The 25,427-nt window shown below is 31.1% G+C and overlaps 2 protein-coding genes across 2 annotated transcripts in view; one reads left to right on the plus strand and one right to left on the minus strand.

Moving 5' to 3' along the window:
- Positions 1-14,451, minus strand: part of LOC118202194 (T-complex protein 11-like protein 1) — a 60,609-nt gene extending 46,158 nt beyond the window's left edge. Inside the window, exons 1-4 of the mRNA XM_035374352.2 lie at positions 14,380-14,451; positions 8,774-8,931; positions 1,896-2,037; positions 1,625-1,745 (exon numbers count right to left, since the gene is read on the minus strand). Coding sequence (XP_035230243.1) covers positions 1,625-1,745; positions 1,896-2,037; positions 8,774-8,930 — 420 coding nt within the window. The 5' untranslated portion in view covers position 8,931; positions 14,380-14,451. The remainder of the gene's footprint in view (positions 1-1,624; positions 1,746-1,895; positions 2,038-8,773; positions 8,932-14,379) is intronic.
- A 377-nt stretch (positions 14,452-14,828) lies between these two features.
- Positions 14,829-25,427, plus strand: part of LOC118202195 (Golgi resident protein GCP60-like) — a 61,241-nt gene continuing 50,642 nt past the window's right edge. Inside the window, exons 1-3 of the mRNA XM_085825176.1 lie at positions 14,829-15,020; positions 16,673-16,814; positions 24,041-24,181. Coding sequence (XP_085681302.1) covers positions 14,834-15,020; positions 16,673-16,814; positions 24,041-24,181 — 470 coding nt within the window. The 5' untranslated portion in view covers positions 14,829-14,833. The remainder of the gene's footprint in view (positions 15,021-16,672; positions 16,815-24,040; positions 24,182-25,427) is intronic.

Here is a 25,427-nt window from a genome sequence, read left to right on the forward strand (position 1 = left end):
AACAGTATCGAGACCTGACATAGCAAATTCTGTTGGAATACTTAGCAGAAAAGTAGAATATCCATCAACATCGGACTGGAACGGCATCATTAAAATCATACGATATCTGAGAGCTACAATTAATTACAAATTACATCTAAAATCCAATGATGCACCAGTCATCAAAGCTGACAGTGACGCTGACTGGGCAGGAGATACCTCTGACAGAAAATCCACATCCGGATATATATTTCAAATAGGAAACAGTACGGTATCATGGGGAAGCAAAAAACAAAATTGTGTCGCCCTATCTTCGACAGAAGCCGAATACATCGCTCTAGCATTAACACTGCAGGAGCTACAATGGATTAGACAACTGATGGGAGATTTAGGTTTCGCTCAACAGGAAGTGAACATCGTATTCGAGGACAATATATCATGCATAAATCTTTCCAGAAAAGAGAAAGGAAGCAGTTACACCAAACACATTGATGTGAAATATCACTACGTATGTGATCTACAAAATCAAGGGATTGTTAAATTAATACACTGCAACAGTAAAATGATGTATGCAGACATGTTCACGAAACCTTTGCCGAGACAACAGCTGGAATTTTTATTAAAAGGAATCGGCCTTACTTCGGACATAACAGCTCATCGAGCGGGAGATTGTGGAGCAATTCATAACGGAGGCGATGAGGCTGTACAACTCCGACATTAGTTTCCCCCTCACCCCCGCTAACTGTAATTGGACTTGATCAAAAAAAAAAAAAAAAAAAAAAAAAAAAAGAGAGAGAAGGAGAAACATTCTCTCCTTGTATGACTCGCTTCTCGCGTTATGCAATGGACAGTGAACAATGCTTGTAATCATCGCTATATTTTTTCTTCTAATACCTAATAAATATGTTATTTTTGTGTTTGCTAATATAATGATCGTGTTCCTTACCTCCGCAGCTTGGATTACACTTTATTAAGGTAAGAACTTTAACTCTGTTTTATTCATCTGCTCGTCTTGATTTAGCGAAGTTGTAACAGTAAACAAAAATGAACCATGAATACCTTCAACAGAATAGAGCTTATTCTTAAAAGCAAAAGGATATCAAGCAAACACTCATAAACTGGTTGATATCCATATCTACATAACAGATAAAGTAATCATTTCATTGATTTTCCATATATTAAATTACCTTACAGCTATACATGTTTAAAAATTTTAAGTATATTTATATCCAAATATGATTTATTTAAAATTTCAGTAACTGTCATTTTTTTTTCCGTGTGTGTGTGGAGGAGGGGGAGTTGATTTTAAATGAAAACTGAATTGCTATGATTTCAAGAATTTGAAACACTGATGGTTATAGTATTTCTTCTTTGGAAGAAATTTCAATGTAATTTGTTACAGACATAAACATTTATTTATTTTGTTCACAATTATATAAATTCCAAAAGTCTCCAGTACAGCTCTTTAAATTGTCATTATTCTACTAAATTTCTCCCTAAAAATATCACTTGCTTGTCTCATAAAATGCAATGAATCATAAAATCATTCCATACAACTGTCAAACTTCTCAGTAATATCTAATGAATAGGTGTATTATTATTTTCTGGAAATATTATTGGTTAAAATATTCACCATGCAATTTACCTCTTTGATTTCACTCAAAAGCACCATAGCTTGACGGTAATGAGGAGGAGTACTGGATAACTGTTCTTGAAGTATACTCCAAAATGCATTATGAAATGTTTCTGTCACTTTCTTTTCCAAACTGCAAAAGTAATGCACTAAAATTTTTTCAATTAAAAAAGCATAGTTTCTCTCACCTAAATTTGAAAATTGAATTTGATGAATATTTTTTTGCATGCAAAAATCCACTATGTTTCTAGTTGTATTGAAAATTCTGTAAAAACATACTCACTTGGTTGTAGGGATACTCTGTTGCAGTTTAAAATCTTTATTTACAGCAATCTCATGAGCTAATGCCATGTTAAAACCAGATTTAGACACATCTTCTGCAGCTTTTAAAATTTGTTCCATTGACACAAAAGATGGTGGAGAAGCTAATAATAATAATAATAAATAAATAAATAAATTCTTATTATTATAACAGAAATGAAAATTATAGCTAAAATAACTAAAAGTATAATTATATACATTCTAAATGTTTGTAACCTTAGTTATTTTTAATAACTAAAGTTATAAATAATGCAGTTATATATATTCCAGTGCACTAAGCATAAAAGTATTTAGTTTCTCAATTAGTTTTGAACAAATATTGCATGTTTTGCAACTGCAAAATTAATAATCTGATTTCATAATTTAAAATATTTCATTAATTATAATTAAGCTAGTATCAATCTAAGAAAAAAGACAGTTTTAGTTTACTCTTAGTAAAAATTGATTTTCATTGCACAACACTATCAGGTATAGATGACCTGTGCACATTATGTTTATAACTTTGTCCAAATTTTATATGTCATTTTTGTACATTTGGGCTACAAGAAGTGGTCAGCTATGAGATGCTTATGTGAGCCATTTATTAGTTTTTTTATCTAATCTGAATGCCCCTTGAACTTTCTGATTGCAGAAGAAAATACTCCCATTCCCATATCTAATTAACATGCCCATATACAATGCCCTATTATACTGGCCTGTATATAACTAAACATTTTAAAGAGAAAAGAAGCAGTCAAGGAGGTAAGAAGTAAGTACGATTGTACTAAAAGTAATAAATTAGTGCAAAGTGCTGCTAAACAAGGGAGATTAATCTTTGCAAATTTACTTTCTTAATTTTTAATTTCTACATTCAGATCAATGTCTTAGTATCTTAGATTTTTATTTTAATGTTTTTCATGTATTACAATACTTGGTAAAATTCATGTCTTCTTGCTGATAAGTTGGATCACATCTTCATTAAACATTTTAATTTACATGGATTTTCTGAAAACTATTTAAAAAAAACATTTCACTGTATTTTGTTCTGATGGAGCCAGTATATGTGTGTGTGTGTGTGTGATTATGGCAAAGCCTTGAAGGCTATCTGTCTAAGGAGAGGGATGCCTTCGTGGAGGACTTTCTAAGGGGAACTGGCTCGTATACACGTTACACATGGAGAAAACCATGAAAACGTCCATGCAGCCAGCCTGTTCGCGGGATTCGAACCTCGGACCGAACTACCAGTATTCAGCGACTTTACCGCTCAGCCGCTGGTGGGCCCTGGAGCCAGTATAAAGTTAGGAAGAAAATCAGAAATTACAATAAAATTTTTATAAAAGTTTCATAACACTTAACATGGTATATATTCATTGTTTACAATTAGCATTAGAAAATTTAATTAGGAATATTAATGAAAGGATCATTTTGAAATATTTCTTGATACATTATATGCTTTTTATCACCCCAAACTAGTGATAATTGAGATTCATAATGATCTGGGCAGTGAAATATTAAAAATCAGTTTCATGCTTAGACTACAAAAGGTAGCATGAAATTTATCAACAGCTTTTGCCATGATAAGGAATTATTCAGCTTGGTGTCATGCATTTTGCATCATATGCTAATTTGTTTTTTCAACTGACTTCTAAACTTTTAATTCTTAATAGACCTGGCATTCGCGATCGACATTCCTGCAGGAATTATCATATTTGATATTTTGTTATTAATTTTTTTAATATTTCTTGTTTATACACAATCATTCATATTTTATATTTTTGTATGAACTATAACATTCATTAGAATTTGATGCTTTGTTTTTCATAGGATGAAGTACAAAATCTTTATTAAAGCTTCTAAACTAAGCTCATCCCTGGCCACAAGTATCTAAACATAATCAGATGACTTCTATGATATTATCTCCATCTACCTCAGACAATTTGAACATGTATGAAAAATTTTAAAAACATTTAAAAAAAAATTTAAAAAAAAAAAAAAAAAAAAAAAAAAAGCAAAAATGTTTTTGGGGGAAAAACAAAAGGAAGTTCAGCTTAGGAGAAATGAAATAATGATTCTTTGTGGAAAACTGACGAAAGTCCTGTTCTATACCCTGTGTATTATTTCTTTCCATCTTAATAAATTATATTCTGTTTTTGATTACATTGTTCTGTATTGTATTAAAATTACCATTAAATATTATTTCATTAGTATTTACAAAAGGTGTCAGAATTTACTAACACAAAAAATCGCACTGATGCATTAAAACATTTCTGAAGGGATATTTTGTGCCAAATTTTATACAAATATGCTGTTTAAAACAGGATATATTATGATTTTGTAAGGACATAACATATACTGCTTACATGGTAGTAAAAATTCTTGAAAAAAAGATTAGAATGCAAATTATGCACTTGTAAATGCCTTAATATGTAGATTTTTTCCCCAGATAAAAATGACACGTTTCTAACAGCAGATAAAAAGGTAATATGAATATTGTAAATTATTTGAATGACAAAAAATATAATCAACATGTTTTTTATGCCTTTTACTGATAAATAAAAAGGCTGAACAGCAAGATTAAGCCAAATTCATAGGCTGGAGGACTAGAATTTTAAAGTGGCTAGTAAGCTTATGTTATGTGTCTCTGTAATTACACACCATTGTACCATTCATAGATTGCAGTCACAATGGCATTGTTGCTTGGAAAAAAAATGAATGGAACAATGTTCTCTTCTCAGATTAGTTTACAGAACATCATAACAATAGGCAACTCATCATTTGAAGGTAATGAAGTACTCATTGCAATCCTTTTTTCAGGAAGACAGTGTTCAAATTTGAGAATCAATGCCATGAGCTGATATCTCTATTAATAATCATAACAATATGTGCATCATCAGCAAAGGAACACTGAAGGCTGATTCATGTTCCTGACACATGAACCTCAACAGCATATGTGGAAAAATTGCAGAAGAGTTGTAAGCTATCCAACACATTTAAAAAAAATCTGGTATTGCTCTTTTGGAGGAGTACGATAAAATAACTCATTAATATATGCACCAATTCCAAGCTTTCTAAACTTGCAATACTGGAGTTAGTTACTTTCAGTTAGTAGTGTAGCTATAAGCTGCTGAGAAAAAAAAAAAAAAAAAAAAAAAAAAGACAACTGGCTTTTCTCCTACTTCATTTCCATTTTATGTGTTTTGCTTCATGAAAAGCACCTGAATGAAGGCTGACTTGAAATGTAGTCTCAAATGATCTGAGGCCACTAAATGCTGTGTGGTAATGATGACTTGAGTTCTGATTGTAAATGAACGGGGGCTAACAATAGCATTGAAGTGCTTATTTTTAACTAACATTTAAGATGGATATGGTCTGAGCTGAGCTGCACATTTTTAAAGTGGCAATTTTCACATGAAATATAATTTTATAATCATGTATTGCTGGGACAGGAAGATGGGTCTAAAATTAGAGTATTCTAGAAACCACAAGATTTCAACAGCTTCATATCTTTAGTAGGCCTTCTTTAATAAATTGAAACATTAGTATAAAATTCTAAATATCAATTATAATATAACTTTAATTAGGATAACTTCCTCATTAAGAGGGAAATACTTCAGATTACATTTTTCAGGAAGGGGGCACGTGAGCAGGTGCATATGTTTGACTGCTAATTAAGACAAAATAGAGACATGAAAACTAGTCCTTTTGAGCTCCTGCAGTTTATTCTAAAATAGCTTCTAAAATGCAGTTCTATTCTTTGCAATTTTATTGCAAATTTTCCCAACTACAGATGTAAATATTACTAGTTGTGATAGGAGTTTTCCTACACAAAAATCGATTAAGACCTAAAAATAAATATTTTATGTTCAACAAAATTTACTGTACTGCCTGCAGAATCACAACTGGAATAAAGAAACACACTTTTACAATGTTATCAAAGATTTTGCTTACAGATAACAAGAGGATAGCATTTTAGAATGTCGAAATAAAAATTTTATTTAAAAAAATGCTTTTTTTTATTATTTAAATTTTAAACTATTTCCCTATAAGTTGCTTTGACATTTTGTAGCATTTTTTGTTTGTATTGATGGGAAAGGCAAACTTACGTATAAAAACCAGATTTCAACATGCAATAAAATTGTCATGCTTTTGGTGTATCTTTGAATATATATATATATATATATATAACAATAGCTAACCCTTACACATGCATATCATAGATATGTTTATCTGAATTTATAAATGACAGAAGACTTATATATTATTTATTTAGATTATTATAAGAAAAGTTGTAAGAACAATACTAAAAAGACCAATTTTGGTCAAAATTTTTTGCGCATTGTGCTGCAAAATTAAGGAAATGAGAAGATAAATTTTAGTAAGCTCGCCAAAAGTTACCAAAAGCTGTGGCTCCAAGAAAACTTCAACATAAGCATATTCAGTAGCTATGAAAAGTGTGAAAATAGAAAAAAATATTTGTATATTTACATGTTCAATTAATAAAAGCTATACGCTAAACATTTTCAGAAATTTCAACACAGTAGAGAATAACAAATCAATTGAATGAGGTAAAATAATAGGCTATATGCGAAATAAAAAGTAAATTAAAAACACAGTAAAATATTAATCGATTGAACAAGGTAAAAGGCAAAAAATATTAAAATTAAGAAGCGGAAAATAGTTAATTAGCACAATTCAAAGTTCATTTTGACTTTTCAAGGGAAATATCTAAATGAGCATCGAACCAAGCTAACCCCATTACGCGTTTCACTGAAACAGACAATTGAAACTTTGTGCTACAAAATTTGTTATTAATTAAACTGTCTAAAAAAAATGTCTACAAAATTTTTTTTAGTCTCAATTCTCTGTTCCAATTTCCTGAAGCGTCCGCATATATTGACACATTAAGGTGTAAGAAAATGTAAAGGCAATTCCGATGTACAGCACTAATAATAAAAATAAATAAATAGCGGTATGCTATTAGTCAAAATATACAGTGACATACGGGCTGGACCTGCAAGCTTAAAGAATTAAAACTTTACAAACGAACCATAAATCAAATTTAAATGAAAAAAAATTAAACAAGACGACAAGTAGTATGGGTCTTGCTAAGACCTAGAAAAATTTTATTTATTTAGATTATATACTTTAGCCATTATTTTGCTGAACAGTACCCACTGGCTATAAAAATGTAAATATCCACCATATAGAATTTTGTTTCCTTATAAAATTTGTTTCTCATAAATGCTTCTTTTTATTGTTATTAATAAACAGAACTTATGAATCATAAAGACAGCCAACCAAACATTTTTCAGCAGTGCTAAAGTCACCAGTTGTTTCGTAACTTTTCATGGGGACATGCAGATAGTCATAAAATACCAAATTTTTAATTTATTTTATTTTCATTCATAGAAATATGCATTTTCAGCTTTGTCATCTAAATAATTTACTAAAATGCAATGCATTTAAGAAAATTTATATGAATTTAAATATATATGAAATGTGTGTCGTCGATAGTTTATTGTTGCCACTCGGAAAAATAAGTGCGGAAATTAACGTTTCTGCAGTTTTTAATTAATATCTTAACTGATTAAAGTCATATGAAGATGAGAATGGTATTGATGGATTCAGAGAATTTTTTGGAATCCGAGGATACGTGTCTCGAATTTTAACTCACGCCGTTCCGTAGATATTCGAGAAAAAAGAATTTGGCATGTAGTCAAATCCCTCTAATAGGGAAAACCCAAGAAAGAAAGTGGAAAATGTAGAGAAAAATTAGTTTTTAGTTTTTAATTAATATCTCGGCTAATTGAAATCGCAAGAAGACGCGAATGGTCAAAATGGCGTGCCACGGACCTGTGGAATCCAACGGTGTACTTTGCTAAGCCCGGGAGCCAGCCGTTTCAGAGGAAATAATGTTTCTTCACCCCATATATATATAGGTGGCTTAAGTATCTGTTTGTTGCCGATAGTTTATTGGTTGCTTGTGTAACTGTACTAGCTAATGAGGTGTAGTTGCCATGGCACAGGGTTGCCATTTCAATTGAGACGTAGACAGTTTCCGGTAAAACTTGCCTTTGCTATGACCATCACTAAGTCTCAGGGCCAAACGCTTAAGCGTGTTGGCATTTTTTTACCTGAGCCTGCATTTGGACACGGTCAACTTTATGTTGCCTGTTCAAGAGTTCATGAAAGAACAGATGGAAAATTAAAAATATTGGATGATCCTCTGCAAGACGAGCTTAAAAATGATGGAAAGATCTACAAAGAAATGTTGTGTACAAAGAGATCTTTGGCATGTGAATTAACATTTTATTATTTAAATCACCTTTATTTATTGAGCTAGCCATGGCTCTTAAGAAATATACCGCCAGTGGTTTCCTTCGTTACACTCTACTTTAAGCAATTAAGCAAGTAGAAGGGAAAATAAGTTTTGTGAGAAAATAAGTCTCGCAAAATACTTTTTTTCACCTTAAATAATAATAAAAAATCAGTAACTCTTCTGTAGTAGGCAGGTCCCAAATTTTAATCATCTTTTTTTTTTCTTCAAAAATGCATGATAGAAGGGGAAAAAGGATCTTTACTCAAGAATAATAACTAACACATGTAATCAAGGTTACACCAAACCCAGCGTGTTTGAAGACTTTTCAATTTTTGGCCAAAAATCGTGTAGTTTGGCGTCTTTTCTTTTCATTTTCACACCAATATATGCTGTCTTTTAGAGGACAAATGATTACGAACACACTTAAATACCTAATTACAAATAATACATAGATGTGCATATAGAAAGAAATTTGGAAAGAAAATGTCAAAATAAATTAATAAATCCAACCTTAATAAAATAAAATGCTAACAACAACTTACCAGGTACAATGGAGGGGAACATATTACCAGATGTCTTGACACTGTCAGTGTTTTTACTTCTAGCCCCACCTACATTTGGAATATCTTTTGCCTCAGTTTTCTCTTTCTCATTTGGTTCCGAGGTATTACTGCTATTTTTCTCTTTATCTCCATCCATGCTAAAAATATAATTCATTTGGCAAAATTACACAAAAAATGAAATAAGAAATAAATCTTTTATCAGATACAGCAGATAAAAACTTTATAACCATATTTTGCTTACATTTATTTCAACACAGAAAAAATTTAAACAAAAAGTTTCATTAAAATTAGTTTGTGTTAAGCATTTATGACAGAAAACTTTTAAAGATGCTATTACATTTAATAAAACTCAATAAGGAACTTGAAATTTATATATGATTCAGAAAATCTAGCAAATATTTAAAAATGATCTCTATCATTTCACTTCTAATAAAAGTAATTAAACATTTGTTGTCATTTAATTAACTAAATATAGTCAATATTCTATCTTCATTATATTCAATGTCCACTAGTAGTTGAGAGGTAAAACCATTGAATGAACCTGAAGTTCAACCAGGTTTTCAAATCCTGACAAACTGGCTGGCTGCATGGTAATCTTCGTGGTTTCCCCACTGTGTAAAGTTCTCCATAAAGGCATTTCTCCTAAAAAAGATAACTCTTGAATGCTTTGCAACATTTTAAATAATTCAATCCAATCCATTGCCATATTCAGCAGCACAAAGTATTGCACATTCCCAAAAGTCTGGATTTTTGAGCAAATACTTGGGTAGATTATGTTTCACCCATGGGTGCCACCTAGCATTTTAAATGCATTCTCACTGTATCATTTTATGCACTTTCTTTTAATTTTGATTTTTTAATTATTACATGAATATGCAAATAGTACTTACGTATTATTCCACTGAATGTGAAAGTGTCATTAAGCAACACAATTTAGCATTAATTATAGATAAGTGTGGCATCATAACATCTGTGCTTTCATTTGGTGTTAACTCCAAATGATTCTAGATAAGCCACCTTTTGTTTTTATGAACAAGGATATAAATTAACTGTTATTGCTGTATTTTTTCCTTGAACAAAATGAATTTGAGGGTGTATATTTGTGAGCACATTCCAGTACACTTACAGCTGGCTGAGAGAATGAATATCTGTTGAATGAAAATAAGGACAGCAGGATCTGGGTTGACAGAACAGCAATAGATTGAAATAATCATCTGTGGACAGTTTGTACTCATAGAGTTCTAAACAGAGCTTTAGGTAAAATTGCCTAACAAAATGGTAGAAGTCAATGTTTTACATTAAAGCCTTCATACAATGTAATAAGTATTTGTCAATGAAGAATTAACATTTACAGTAAGATTTGCAGAAGTATGCTCAGAATTCTGGAGGAATGACTAGCACAGCTTTGGCAAGATCTCCATCACCATGGTTCAAAAATAATTAATTTTCATGATTAATGGAATAATACACAAAAAGCCAAAAATTTTCATTTTGTAAAAATAAGCACATTTTGAAACATAATTATTTTGATTATTTATTACCGAAACATTATAATTAGAAAATTACATTAGTTATCAGATTTTTTTTTTTTTTTTTTAATTTTTCTTTTTCATAAATTAAATTTTGCATTCTCAGTGGTTTTTTAAATTTTTGAAACTTTGCACTTTTAGTAACAAAATGGTTTTTGATTACTGCTTTAACATATTTCCATGTAATTTTACTTTTCCTATTTTAATCTAAAATAGTTATATTGACAACAAAGAGTTTAAATGGCTGAGAAGAAATAAAAATTTGAAAGAAAAATTTAGTGCTTAAATTTTTATAAGCTGAATTCTTAAAACAAAACTATGCATATTAAATCAATAAGCAATTTACAATTTGTGATTTAATAATAAATGTTAAATTATATCCTTAATCATTAAACTATTAGCATGATCAATAAATAAAACTGTAGAATAAACAAATTATTAATTTTTAATTAAATTTTAAAATTGGCATTATTCAATTATATTTTCAAATCCTAGCATATACTTTTCTTTCTCCTCTACTAAAGAAAATATAACTTGGAAGGGGGAAAAGAATAGCCATCTAACTGTATTTCAAAATGAGCATCAAAAACCTAGAGACTGAAAGAATTTTGTAGATTTGCATTGTAATAGAAAATAATTTGAATTGATAATTTAAAAAAAGTTTCAATACATAAACTTCAAAAGATAATTAAAAATATAACTGCCAGATTTAAAGCATTTATTATATAACTAAAAGAATCAAAAGTACTTGTTTCTATATCTTCATGAAGCTGCTATTATGATATGCAGAAATTATTTTATACCTGTATATAAAATAACACATACAATATTTATATTTAATTACATTGGGGGGATTTTAATCCCTAAGGATAATTAAGGGCAAGAATGATAAAAGAGAAGAGATTCATACCTCTAAATCTGCAAAAGGCCTAATGCATACACGGAACTTTAAGAAAGTGTGTCAGCTTATTAGCATGTTTTATAAGATGATCAAACAAGTTTGATAGTCTGGAATTCAGCCAACAATCAGTGGACTAAACATAGAAAGTATTTCCTTGTAGAAACAAGTGTAGATTAAATAATGTTTCCTGTGGAAATGAATGTCTATCTCCAAAATCATAGCTCAATGTATACGCTGTTTATAAGCATACAGTGTCTGCAGCAAGAGAGAACTCAAAATACACGGTAAGCCAAATATCTTCTCAAGAGATTGGTGGTAGGGAAACAGAGAAAGAAGATTTTCAGATCACTGTATTTATGGTATTCTCCTTTAAATAGAAAAAAGAACTGCACAATTAGTGAAAATGGACTGTACCAATAGTGAAATTCTGATGTCCTGCCCACTTCTACATATACCTATCTTTAGAATCTTTGTATTACAATAAACAATTCATTCAAGGTCCATTTATGCATTGAAATGAATACACATATTAAACATAGAGCATAAATTAACATGGAAACTTTGTCAAGCCTAGCTTATAAGAGGCTTCAACTTGGGTGAAGAATTAATGAGATAAAATAATGTAACAGCTGTAAAGTCAATGCACTACAATCTGTCTACGAAGGCAAGAAGTGTCCATTTTAGGAGAGCTCTGTTGTTTGCTTAAGATTAAAACCAATACTTCTAAAAGAATAAAGTTGCAAAAAAAAAAAAAAAAAAATATCAGACCAGAGCTGAGGTTTGGAGCTTCATGATGATATTTCAGAAGATGACAGGACAGTAAAAACTGTTTAATATGGTTAGATATAAATTTGAACATACAATTAAATGCTGATTGTTCTAAATGAATAAATGCAGATCATTATAAATGAATCAATGGTATTTTTTTCATAAAAAAATATAACATTTGATGAAGCTCTAATGTGCTTTTGGAGAAAAGATTAATGCAAAACCTAATCTAATTTTCAGGGAAACATGCTATTAAACCTAAGATCTGTATTCAATTCATAAAATATGCTCTTTAAAATATCTGGCAGTATAAAGGTAAAAATATTAGAAACTAGTTTTTTTTTTTCCTCTATATATAGATCATTCAATGTTTGATAATTGCACATTTTTTCACTTATCTATCAATTATTGCTCATTTCCAAATGAATAATTTATGTGAAAGGTTAGTTTTGGCTATTTAAGATGGCAAAACCCCTTGCAGCTATCTATCTGAGAGTAGGACTGCCTTTGTGGAGGATTTTATAAAGGAACTGGATCTGATTCATATTGCACATAGAGAAAATTATGTGTGTATTGTGTGTGTATTGAGAATACGGCAAAGCACACTAGGGCTATCTGCCTTAGAGGAGGGATGCCTTTCGTGGAGGACTTTCTAAGGGAAACTGGCTCGTATACACGTTACACATGGGGAAACCATGAAAACGTCCATGCAGCCAGCCCGTTCGCGGGATTCGAACCTCGGACCGAACTACCAGTGTTCAGCGATTTTACCGCTCGGCCGCTGGTGGGCAGAGAAAATTATGAAAAGCAACCATGCAGCCAGCCATTTGCTTGGGATCAAACTCTGAGTGTTTAATATTTCAATTATATTACAATAGACAATAGCCTCTGAATATAAATTTTTCAAATGAAAAAATGTATTATAAATTCGATCAAAAATTTTTAACTTTTTAGATCCAAAATGTGACAGTTAATGTCAAATTTTTCTGAGTTCATACTAAAACATTTTAAGTAAATTTTCTGTTCTTTCAGTTCCTCTATGTGCACTACATTTAAATTTCATAATGCGCTCAAAGGAAATACTATTAAACAATACAATGGAGGGTACTATTCAGTTTTGAGGGCCGTAAAAAATCGCCAAACTATTGTTGATACCAGTGCTGCCAAAAATAATTGCGGCAACCCTAACGCAAGAAAGGAAGTATAATAATAAATAACTATCTTAGATTGATGTTTTAATTTAGATGAAAGGTTAATTTCATATAATACATTTTTATTATAATTTATATAAAAAAGGCTAAACATGACTGAATGGAAGCATAAGAGTAAATAACTATTTCAGATCATTACTATAATTTATATAAAAATTGCTAAACATAACTGAATGGATGCCTGCATCGCTATTTCGCGACCAAGTTATAAAGCATTGTTTCATCCCGTTGGTTGTTCAAACATAATTTTCTATAATGAATGATACTTTTTCTTTGAAAAAATTCTCGGTAAAGTGCAGAATCGCCCACTTATTTGTTCGCCGCTTTTTAAAAGGGTTAAAAACAATTGAATTTTCGGTAGTGAAAATAAGTCTATGTGTACATGGATACCTAGTATGTGCAATTCTTGAAAACGCGTCAAGCAATGGGTGATTCTGCACTTTACCCAAAATTCTATTGCAGACTTTTCGTCATAGGCAATTCTCAAATTGTTAAATCCATAGGATATCAAAAAAGGATTTAAAATCAAAAAAGGATTTAAAAATTAAACTAGTATTTCAATCGCGTCTTAAGAAATATAAAACTATATAAACTTACGCAATCTGAAATCAGCGCGTGCGCTAGATTTGGCGCTTTTGTGCACACATTTTCGCTGCAATTTTTTTACGGTCCTCAAAACGGAATAGTACCCAATGGAGTTTCATTCGTGGGCAGATGGCTTGATTGTCAATGACTTGGCATCTGTCAACAACATATTAAAGACAACCCAGAAGATAATTAACTTTTTTACAAGTACATATATTTGCCTTATACAAAGTGTTTAAATTATGCATTTACATTACAGATCGTAACCTCACATATTCTGCACAGGAAATTCATTATTACGCAAGTTGGATGAAATTAAAATCTTTTGCTATAACAGCCTGTTAAAAATTCTTATAATTTGGATTTATCAAATGATTAGTCGATATACATAATATATCGCTAATATAAAGTTTTTTGGGAATTTTTGTATTAAAAAGTATTTCCAAATAAATTTTTGTGTTCATCCACTACAAGGACTTTTTAATTAGGACGGATGTAAAATAACTTAAATTAGCTTTATTACTAATATCATACAAATTCAAACACCCTCAAAGAAATATATAAACCAAAAAATTCACAAGCACTATTTACATTACAAGTGTTTCACAGCTGATGCCTTCTCGATGATTTACAAATTATGAGGGGGAATAAAATCATGTTGCCAACTTATGGATAACAATATTACGTATACATACATAAATATAAGAATGATTAAAAAATAATTTATAGCTTAAATATATTTGTTATTGCTTTTCTCAAGTCATTAGGAATTTTCGATGCCTTGAAAATTTAAGCGTAAGAAAACAAAATTCTTCAGTTGAATAATTAAGAAACAAAACATTTATATAGAAATTATAAAGAAGTCAGTTTACTTTAAAATTAGTTGTTAAATATCTCATTTGAAAACATTTAAAACGGAATCTGCATTGTAGAGATTATATGTCCATCCATTAGATAAATAAGTATGAAATAAGTATTTAGGGGGGAAAAAAAGAGGAAATGCCGAAAACCTTTAGATATGGCAACAACTTTCCGGAAGTGAAAGATGGCTGCTACCGTGTATGGGATGCTGAACGAAGGAAACAGTGTTCAAAACAAATTAAATAACTCAGAAACTGACGCGTGCAATTCTCTATCATCTCATTCTGACTGTCAAGAACAAGATGAATTTATAGTATCGTGGGGTTTTAATATCAATGAACTGTACAGTTTAGCAACAACCTTTTTAAAAGGTAGGCTGAGTCCCGTCATCTGAGATGATGTGGATTATTTTGTTTTACACTTCCCATCATTTGGAATGTCTGCAATGAAGCAAATGTTTACGAATCTTCAAAACTTAGCGGAAAATTTGCAATAGTTCTTTGATTTATAATGGAATTCATGTTTGGATCGAAAATAAATGGGAATAATTTTAGCAATTTCGGGAGTATTCAGTTGTGAAAGCAAGTAATAAAAGAATTAAATATTGTTAGATTGTCATGTCGAAGGATAAAATGCTGAATTATATAAATAGAGGTTTAATCCTAGTATCCAGTGCACACGGGATTCGGCTACTTTTGGCGACTTTATGATGAGCACTAAAAACTGGACATATACGATGAGTAGTAAACGGGTCAGTTCTATTCTATTTTCGGGACCGGATTCAGTGCGGTCCCGAATGTCGGTATGTGCGTGTGTGGATATGCATACACACAGATACCTTTCTGCTTGCATATATATATGCATACATGAACACATCCATTCGTACATACATATATACATTTCTGTATTTAGTCCCGATAACAGAACAGTACCAATTTGATTTACCACTAAAAGCTGAATTGCAGTTTATATTAATGTAACAGCTACAGTATTCCACATACCAAAGAGTGCCACCCACACAGTATAGTGGTTACAGGAGCCTGCTGTGATACAGGACACTGTTCGAATCACGGAGAAGGCAGGGATATTTGTAAATGTATAGTTTCTGTAGGGTGCGAGGGCACTCTAGATATGCAGCGAGCCGAAAGTCATCTCGAGAGTTTGGGGGTAGGACACCCTTAGACCTTCCCTTCCCAAAGCTCTCCTTCAAAATTGGGGGCAGAAATGAGCGAAGTCGTAGTCACCTGTTTGGTGCTCAAGTCTTTGCCAACGACAGGTGCTATCTTGCTTTCTTTGCCATGATGAATTTCATGGTCTTCATTCTGATGTCTTTCTCAGGCAAGTGAGATAAATCACAACACAATATATACTGCTATATAAGAATGCCAGTAACACCCAATAATTAGCAATGTATTAATTGATCCAGCTTAAAACTAATACTGTGTTTTAAAATTTCGAGGAACCTTCAGTTTTTGAGAAGCTATATTTTAAGGAATGTTTACAATTAATTTCTGTGTACTCACAGTGTAATTCATAAATTACACATATTCCCAGCATTTTAAAATTGTAATTTTGAAATGAAATTCTGTGCAATTTGTTATATAAATTAATAAATTGCAAATAATCTAAAAATTTAGATTAGATACGAACTACCTGTTATATTGCTTTACATTTTCTAGTTATGATGGTATCATTTGTATTGTATTCCAAAAAATACCACTTTTGTAGTGCTGTTGGAATTTATTAATTTGTAGAATTTTCCCAATCATTAAATTATCCACCATTGATTTTAAATTTGAAAGTAATAAAGTATAAACAGCTACCAAAAATTAAAAATCTGCCCTTTTCACATGATTATGATAAAGCTGAGTATAAGATTTTGTATACTGTAATTATTGTCTAAAATGTTTTAAGCATTAAATAAGCTTGCATTGCCTGCATTACTCAAAATATTCATAATAAGAGTGTATTATATATTTTATTAGATTGCCTTAATTTTCTTTTATTTCTTTATTTATGACAGAAAAAGAAGGCAAGGCTTTCCACATATCCTATAAAGATAAACTGGCATTAGTTGCATATAACCAACAAGTTTCTCATGGTAAATATATTGAAGAAAAAGCACCACCTTTGGGCTATTTAGATGTCATTGGAAGAGACAGAAGGTAATATTATTTTTGTGTTTATTTGGGATTTCATATGCATTTAAATTTTATAGGGATCTGTACTGTTTCTCTCCATAAAAATCTCTCAGCATTTTAAGTGTAAAAAAAAAAAAAAAAAAAAAAAAGCCTTGGAAATTTTGAAAGAAAATACTCAAGTACAGTATAGAAAATTGCTATAGGTGGTCTGCAGCCCCCATATTATTATTTCTGATTTTTTTTTATTTTTTAAAATCAATAGAGTAGAATTGAGTTTTTTGTTTGTTGTTGTCTGTTTTAAAAATATTTCTTAAAATATTGAATTTTGTATTTTAAGAATTTTTCATTCAAAATATATTATATTTTTTAATTTAAAGTTTTTGCAGTTATTTAAATGTTATAAAAGATCATATATATTTATTACAGGTGCATAAAAATAACAGTAACTTGATAAATTAGTAAGAAACAATCTAATTAATTAAATGATATTTAACAAAAATTTACTATTTTGAAGAATAATATAAAAGTTTCGGTTTTGAGGGCCGTAAAAAATCGCCAAATATTGTTGATGCCAGTGCTGCAAAAAATAATTGCAGCAATAAAGTCGAGGGTGTGTGCAGCACCATTTTTGTGCAATTCTGGGAATTTTTTTTTTTTTTTTTTTTAGTGAAAATAGGTCGATGTGTACATGGATACCAAGTATGTGCAATTCTCAAAAATGCGTCAAGCAGTGGGTGATTCTGCACTTTACCCAAAATTTTACTGCAGACTTTTCATCATGGGCAATTCCCAAATTGTTAAATTCATAGCATATCAAAAAAGGATTTAAAATAAAAAAAGTATTTAAAAATTAAACTAGTATTTCAATGGTGTCTTAAGAAATATAGACTATATAAACTTGCGCAATCTGGAATCAGCACGTATGCTACATCTGGTGTGCTGTTAAATGGGCGTGTTTGCTAGATTTGGCGCTTTTGCGCATACATTTTCGCTGTAATATTTTTATGGTCCTCAAAACGGAATAGTACCAAAGTTTCTTATTATCTTTGATTTACAACTCGGACAAAAATATCCAATATTTTTTGTACTGTGTTATCTTTCAGAGAGATTGAAAGAGAAATGATGAATGTGTTGTGAAAGTAATGTTAGTAAAGTGTATATTTGTGCAAATCTGGGATGATCCAGAGAATTAGAATTTTTAAAAAATCAAATTTGGGTCTAATCAATTATTTAAAAAATACTCATATTTTTAGCATAATCATATTTGTTGCAAACATGAAATAATTTAAAAGAAACTTAAGTATGTTATTCATAATACACTTTTTATGATTAATAGATAATTTTTATTTCAATAAAATATACAGCTACGGCCCCCAACGTCATACTTTGTTGTATCTTCGCACTTGGCACAACAATCAAAGACTCAAAAAATACAGCCCTTTTAGCTTGGCAGAAACTTAGAACCTGATCTCCCGGGAGGTTTACCTCTGTCTCTAAGATCCTTTATTGATCCGTCAGTGGGACTACCGAGAGACTACTGAACAAACAAATTCACCATGAAGACCTTCTTAGACAGCTGGCTCTGGAAGTTATTAGTTGCGTTCCTAAAGATGCAATGCAGGTTTATACTGAGATGGTAGTTGTACTGAAGATCATACTAGCAGTGATATTTTTATTACCCCTCCACTTTGAAACTACAGTAAAGCAACACATACCTGACACTTGCTCTATCTTCAGGAGTCAATTAATTGCCATTAATTGCTTGATGCTGTAATGTCTTATGATTGTGATTTTGATGAACTGTGAATTTTATCAGAGAGCTGCAGTGCACTACAACATCTTGGTGGCTGGTCCTCTGCAAATGATGACACCAGCATATTTATTCTGCTCAAACTGAGAAAGATCTCTCAGACCCATGACATCCATCTCCAATGGATCCCATTGCATGTTAACGTTAGTGGTAATGAATTAGTGGTTGCTGATAGACTGGCCAAAGAGGGTGATGAAAATGAAATGTTACTGGCTGTTCGCTTATTTATCAAGAACTTGACTCAAATGAAAGATCTAAATGTAATTTGGCATATTCCACCTACGCACCAATGGAACACAAGAACATCCCCTGGCTCTCTGCTGAAAATCAAATGTGACCGTGGCTCCCAGACTGCTCTGGCTAGACTAACAAGTGGCCACATTAAATGTCTTTCCTTTGATAGTGATAGAAGAATCCTCCCCGCTTGTAAAAAATGCTGTTACTATCCAGCTTCACCGAATCACATACTGGGTTGCATCGGACTTTCTAAGGGGAACTTAACATCTGATCTCCTTATTGTTATTAATTTTTTGGTGGTCGACAACCTTCTGGAGCTGATCTAACATATATCAGATCTTTCGAGGATAAGCAACAACAATAGCAGATAATTTTACTATGAAGATGTAAATAGAATATAATTGTAGAATTGAAAACATGACTCGTAATTTAATCAATTTAAAGTAATTATTGAGTATATTATTGAGGGAGGTGGAATGGAACTAGCAGATAAGAAGAATAAATAGCTCTTACATAAAAGTCTAATTCAATCGATAGCTGATTATAAGACAAGTAAACAATCACACATATTCAAGCGGTTTTGATCAAAGACAATCAAAAGTTATTGGGTTTTTTAAAATGGTATTGCCTTCAAATGTGTCAGATATTTCTCATATATTAAATAGTTTATGAACTTGTAGGTTTCAGATGCCTTAAATCAAACGTAATCTAAAGTAACTAGTATATATTAAAGAGGACGTTTAGTAGAAATCCTGTCTTGAAAAGTGAAAATTTTAAAAAAAATTCATAATAATTGAAATGGAGGGACATTTGATCCATCTCTAAAGGAATCAGCAATTAAATGAATAATTAATTTGAAAACTGTAAATAATTAATTTCATAAAACATAATTTTAAATGTTTTCCAGGAGTTTTTTTTTTTTTTTTTTCTATTTTAGTTGAAAACTGTAAATAATTAATTACCTATTATATTTTTATCTATTTCAATTGGGTAAAAGCTTAAACTAAATTGCTTCACAACTTAACAGTTTGTTTAATTTTTTCAAACATGGCAAATCTTTTCTGAGACAACTGCACTTCAAGGGTTAAATAGTTATCAAGGGTTAAGTAGAATTTCTTATAAAAGAGCAATCAAAGAAAATTATTTGTTCATAATATGCATTTACTTTATATTATTTACATACAATTATACATTATGAAATTAGATTCTAGCTAAATTCAATGTAAACACAGGTTACCTTGCTAGATTGCTGGCCAAATTATTGTCCTATCTCTAATCGGAATCCAAAGAATTCAAATTGATAGCATTCATATAAAAGTAATTAATATGTATAGATGCTTCAGCTTAAATTTAAGCAAAGAAAGTGATTTTTAAAAAAAATCTGAAAGTTTTGAGATTTTATATTACACCCAAAGGGCCTTTTTTTTTTTTTTTTTTTTAACGTTTTGTGTGTTACCTCTATTTATTAAATATCATGTTCTTCGCTCTTAAACCATAAAATCCAATATCACAAAATAATTTTAAAGCAGCATATCTTTAGAATTCCGATACACGGTCTCGTGCACTAGAGATTAAAATGTTTTTTCATACAGTGTTGCCATTGCTCGCTTTGAAATCATTGAGTTTCTTAATCAAAAACTCGTATGCTTTACAAAATGGGCAATAGATATTAATAATAATAATACAAATTCCAAATTAAGGCTTCCAGATGCCCATATTCAGGTGGAGAAGTACCTTATTCAAAATTTGATGGCTCTAGGTACTGTTGTTTTATCACACTGCAAGAAATATACATACATTTATGCAGATACTTTGTTATTTAATTTCTTTAAATATAATTCATGGGGATAATATTCGGTGACAACAATTTAAAAAGTGAAATGCCACAAAATGCCAAAATGAAATTAATAGCCCTTCTGGGCTAATAATTTTCTGCTGTTTACAATATTATTCATTATTTATATATCAAACTTTAAAAATAATGATCTGGCCCCTGAACTAATATGCTTTCTCATGTGCTACAGATGAAAGCTAATTCACCAGTAATTTGCAAAGTATTCTAGCTAGTTGAACTGGTATTGAAACCCTCTGTGTTCTAAATTGGCAGAGCTCTCTCTCTCTCTCTCTAAACTTTGATTCTCATTCATTATTAACTTCCTTGATTAACATTTCTGTTAGAGCAGGTAGAAAGTAAAAGTACAGAAAAGACTCCACATAAAATGTATCTGTTAATCAAAATACATTACAAAATATTTGCTTATTTTATCATATTTTAATGTAGTTTCAACTCCTTGCTTTTTTTCCATATGAAGACTGAGGGAGATATATATCCCTAAATGTTTTATAAATTTAATAGAAAAAAAGTAAAAGTTTTAATTTGTAGAAATTCATGCTAAACTCGCCAAGATTTGTTAAATTTGTGATGTGATTTGTTAAATTTTATGTAGCATATGTTAGCAACAAAGATCGTTAGTTAACTCACTAGGTATACTGTTCATTTTACAAAAGTTAAAACATTCTCGTAAGGAATTTGAAATAAATATTACTCTCCCGGGATATCAAGTTTCTCGAAAATAACGACACAATGCGCACGGACGAAATGGTTGAGAACATTGAAAATCACGCAACCGCACCCAGCAGCCAAAGAATGTTTATGTCAATAATATTCTTTGCAGCAGCAATCTGAGGTGAGTATGACCCTTATAAGTAATGATTTCATGCCAGCGTGTTGTGCACACATGCCCTCATCTTCCATTATCCTCTCATTTTCAATCCATTCTTTCATTTAGTCTACAATCAGCTAGATATCCACAAACATGTGCATATTTTGAAATTATTTAAATGCTTTCATAATAATGTCTAGTGAAAAAAAAAAAAAGATACTGTTTCTGCAAGTGAACAAGTGCCACAAAAGGAGACAAACTATTCGACGTTGTTTCAAGACAAGTGGTTAACTCAATTTGATTGGCTTATGAAGAGAAACAACTTTAACAGAGAATGTAAAGTATGTCGGAAAACCGTAATATTAAGTACGAGGATGTTAGAGCTTTAACTGTACATTCTCAAAGCAAGAAACACCAGTCGTTAATATTGAATAGAAATTCTTCGCAATCAGTTTCGAACTTTTTCATGAAGAAATCTTCAGAAGAACAGGACAATATATTAGCAATTTAAATTACTTTAGTCTATCATAGGATTAAGCACCATCATAGTTTTAAGAGCCAGAATTGCACAAACAAATTGTATAACACTCTATTTCCAGATTCTTCTTTGGCAAAAAAGATTTCTTATGGTAAAACAAAATGTACAAGTACAGAGTGTCTCAAAAAAGTGTACTTATACTTCGAATGACGAGAAAAACTTTATTTCTGAACATAGAGTCAAATGAAATGGCTTTGAATATAGAAGACAAATATAATTGAGGAATCATGTTTCTAAATGTTCAAATTGATGACAATCATTGTCCAGACAATGCTGGTAACGCACCCCAGGGGGTTCACAAACGTCACGAAACAAGTCATTAAGAATATCGCAACATTGTCGTTCAGTTTCCAATTTCAATGCATCAATTGTTCTTGGTTTGGTGCGATAAACTTTGAGATATCCCATCAAAAAGAAGCCCATGGGCATGAGCTCTATGGAACATGCAGGGTATTCAGTGTTACCCCTTCTTCGAATCCATGTATCTGGAATAGCTGCATAGAGGTGAGCCTGTACATCGCAATAGTAGTGGGAAGGTACTCCAACTTGCTGAAAGTAAATCTTGTCGTCATCACCAAACATCTCTGAAATTTGTGGACCGACAAAATCTTGAAGCAAGTTGAGGTAACGCTTACCAGTAACAGGTCCTTTAAAAAAACGGTCCTCTGATGCCCAATGCAGATATTCCACACCACACTATTACTCCTGGTAAGTTTACATGGTATTTAAGCGTTACATGATGATTTACAGGATCCCAGTATGTGCAGTTATGGCGATTAATGGAGCAATTTAATTTAAAGGATGCCTAATCGCTCCACGCAATTTTGTATGGAAACCCTGCATCCTTTGCACATTTTGTCAGATACCAATCACAGGATTGTACTCTCCAGTCAGGATCGTCTTCATTTAGAGCATGGATTAGTGTTGGAATGTAGCATTTCCAGTGCAGACACTATCTTTTGAGATGTGGGTTTATCAAGCAGTTTGTCGAAGATATTTTTGTGGTGATCGAAGGAGTGTTTCTTGCACCTGCTCTTCATTCTAGTGCTCGTGGATGTCTGTAGTCATCCAGAATGTTTCTTGTTGGCTTTCTGGACAGTTCCATCTGTTTCAAACTTGTCTCTGATGTGAGCAATGGTCCGACTTGTTGGTGACAGTTTTGCGAATTCTCTCGTCTTTACACTTCAATGGCGTTTTCGGTCTTCATATAACATTTCAGGACAAACTTCATCTTTTCCAAACTAAGTTCATTTCCTGCCATGCTGTGGTAGATTACACTTGCAATCATAAGACAGCATGTTAGCGACAGTTAAAGTGTGTTTGAGACACCCTGTATTTGTGAGAGTGTGCGTGCTCCTACAGCTCAAAAACTGCTTTTAAATGGGATTAAGGAGGAAGAAATTTTTTTTGAGTTGCGACTGAAAAAAAAAAAGTTTTTTTCATCTCCCGGAAACTTTTTTTTTCTCTCCTGGATTTTGACAGCCAAGAGGTGGCAATGCTAGTTGTGAATAATCAGGAAAACTAAAAAATTCTATCTTATATGGTAGAAAGTTTACCCTTTGTCTAAGACTATGTTCTTTTCATGTTTCTGTGATATATATATATATATATATAACATTTACATTTTATGAAAGTACTAAATTTTGGAAGAAAAAATATTTATTTTGTTAAATTAAAAAAAAAAAAAAAAAAAAATTAACAGCAAAAAATTTTTAAATTGTGGTTCTGACTGATAAATTTCTGTACGTAAGTTATTTAATTTGCAGTGCTTTATATTTTTAGTGTAACTGATTAAACTCATCATGAAATAAAATCTATGTCTAAGTTCTTTCCCAAGAACAGTTCTGGTTCTTATGTATCATTATCAAGGGATGTTATCAGAAGTTCTGTGTGCAATAACTGTCTAGTTTTGTTTAGGAACTTTTTATCTAATACCTTTCTAAATGCTGAAATGCTTTTTCCCTTTTTCAAAGAAGTGCATTAATACAGTATATATTTTTAGGCAAGCATGGCAAGCACTGGAAGGTATGTCAGAAAGAGAAGCAAAAGCAGGTTTTATCAATCTGCTGCACAGTATTTGTCCACTCTTCCGTCCTTTTGTTTTGGCACACAAGTGTGACTTAGAAGAAAAAGAAAGAAGAAGGTATTTTTAATATAAATCCACTTTCAGAGTGATGGATGCCATATTTACTTTTTATGTATAAGTAAATATGGCATCCATCACTCTGAAAGTATATTGTGAAAAGTAATTTATCTGTTGAATATTTTTCTACCTGTGGTTACTGAAGGACAATGATTTTTTAAAATTCTATGAGTACCACCCATATAAGTTAACCTGGTTAAAGAAATATCCATTGTTTAAAAAGTGATTTGCGCAGTTCATGAGGTGCATGAACTCTGTAATGGGAATTCTGCATACTTCCTAGAACTGAGCTCAATTATTATTTAATGGTTGATTTAATGCTGCAGTATCCCAAATAGTCTAGAATAGGCATCCCAATGGGGTTTTTGAAATTTCAAAGGATGTCAATGATGATCAAGGAGCTGATAGTCAAAGATACTCTGGCAGTTGATTGGCATAATTATTATTATTAATTACCATTGATTATCAAATATATATACCATATTTGACGGCATATAAGACGCACCCTTATTTAGATGGCCACACACAAGGGAAAAAAGTTTCAATAGGGTGGTTTCTTTTAGTTCTCACGTTTCGTAAAAGCCAAATAAACAGTTATTGAATGCAATTACCTTCACGTATAAGACGCAGGTAACTTTTTTGAGGCCAAATTTAGGAAAAAAAGTATGTCTTATATGCCGTCAAATACGGTATATATACTAATGTTGAAAAATCAATAATTAACAGCTTTTGATATAAATATATATTACGAAAGGAAGAAATCATATAATTAAATACAAGGGGAAAATACAGAAAAATTATTTTAATATGTTTTTAAACTTGATAATCATTTTTTAATATGTAAATTTTTTATACCAAAAAAACTAAAAAAAAAAAAAAAAAGTAAAAACAGGACCGCAACAAAACACAACACAAAAAATACAAAGAAACCTAGATGTTATATTGTTACATACAAGTTGCTTGTCAGATTTAAAAGATTTTAATGTTTGCTTCCCAGACATTGAAAACTTAAATATGCCAGTATGGTTCATAGAACTGCTGAACTGTGAAATATCTTGAGATTAATATAATGCAAGAAGAGTTGATCAAATTAAAGGAGGATTTTCACATACAAGTCTTATTCAAAACACATATATATGCTAAGTTTTGGAATTTAGAAATCATCCGAGAATAGTATCTCAAAATAAAAGTTATTATCGAACAATATTATTGGCTTTTCCCTCTTCTTATCTAGTATATACAAGTG

This window comes from Stegodyphus dumicola, chromosome 10 (assembly GCF_044657685.1).
Source record: "Stegodyphus dumicola isolate Sdum_Otavi_A_Nest chromosome 10, ASM4465768v1".
Taxonomy (NCBI): Eukaryota; Metazoa; Arthropoda; class Arachnida; order Araneae; family Eresidae; genus Stegodyphus; species Stegodyphus dumicola.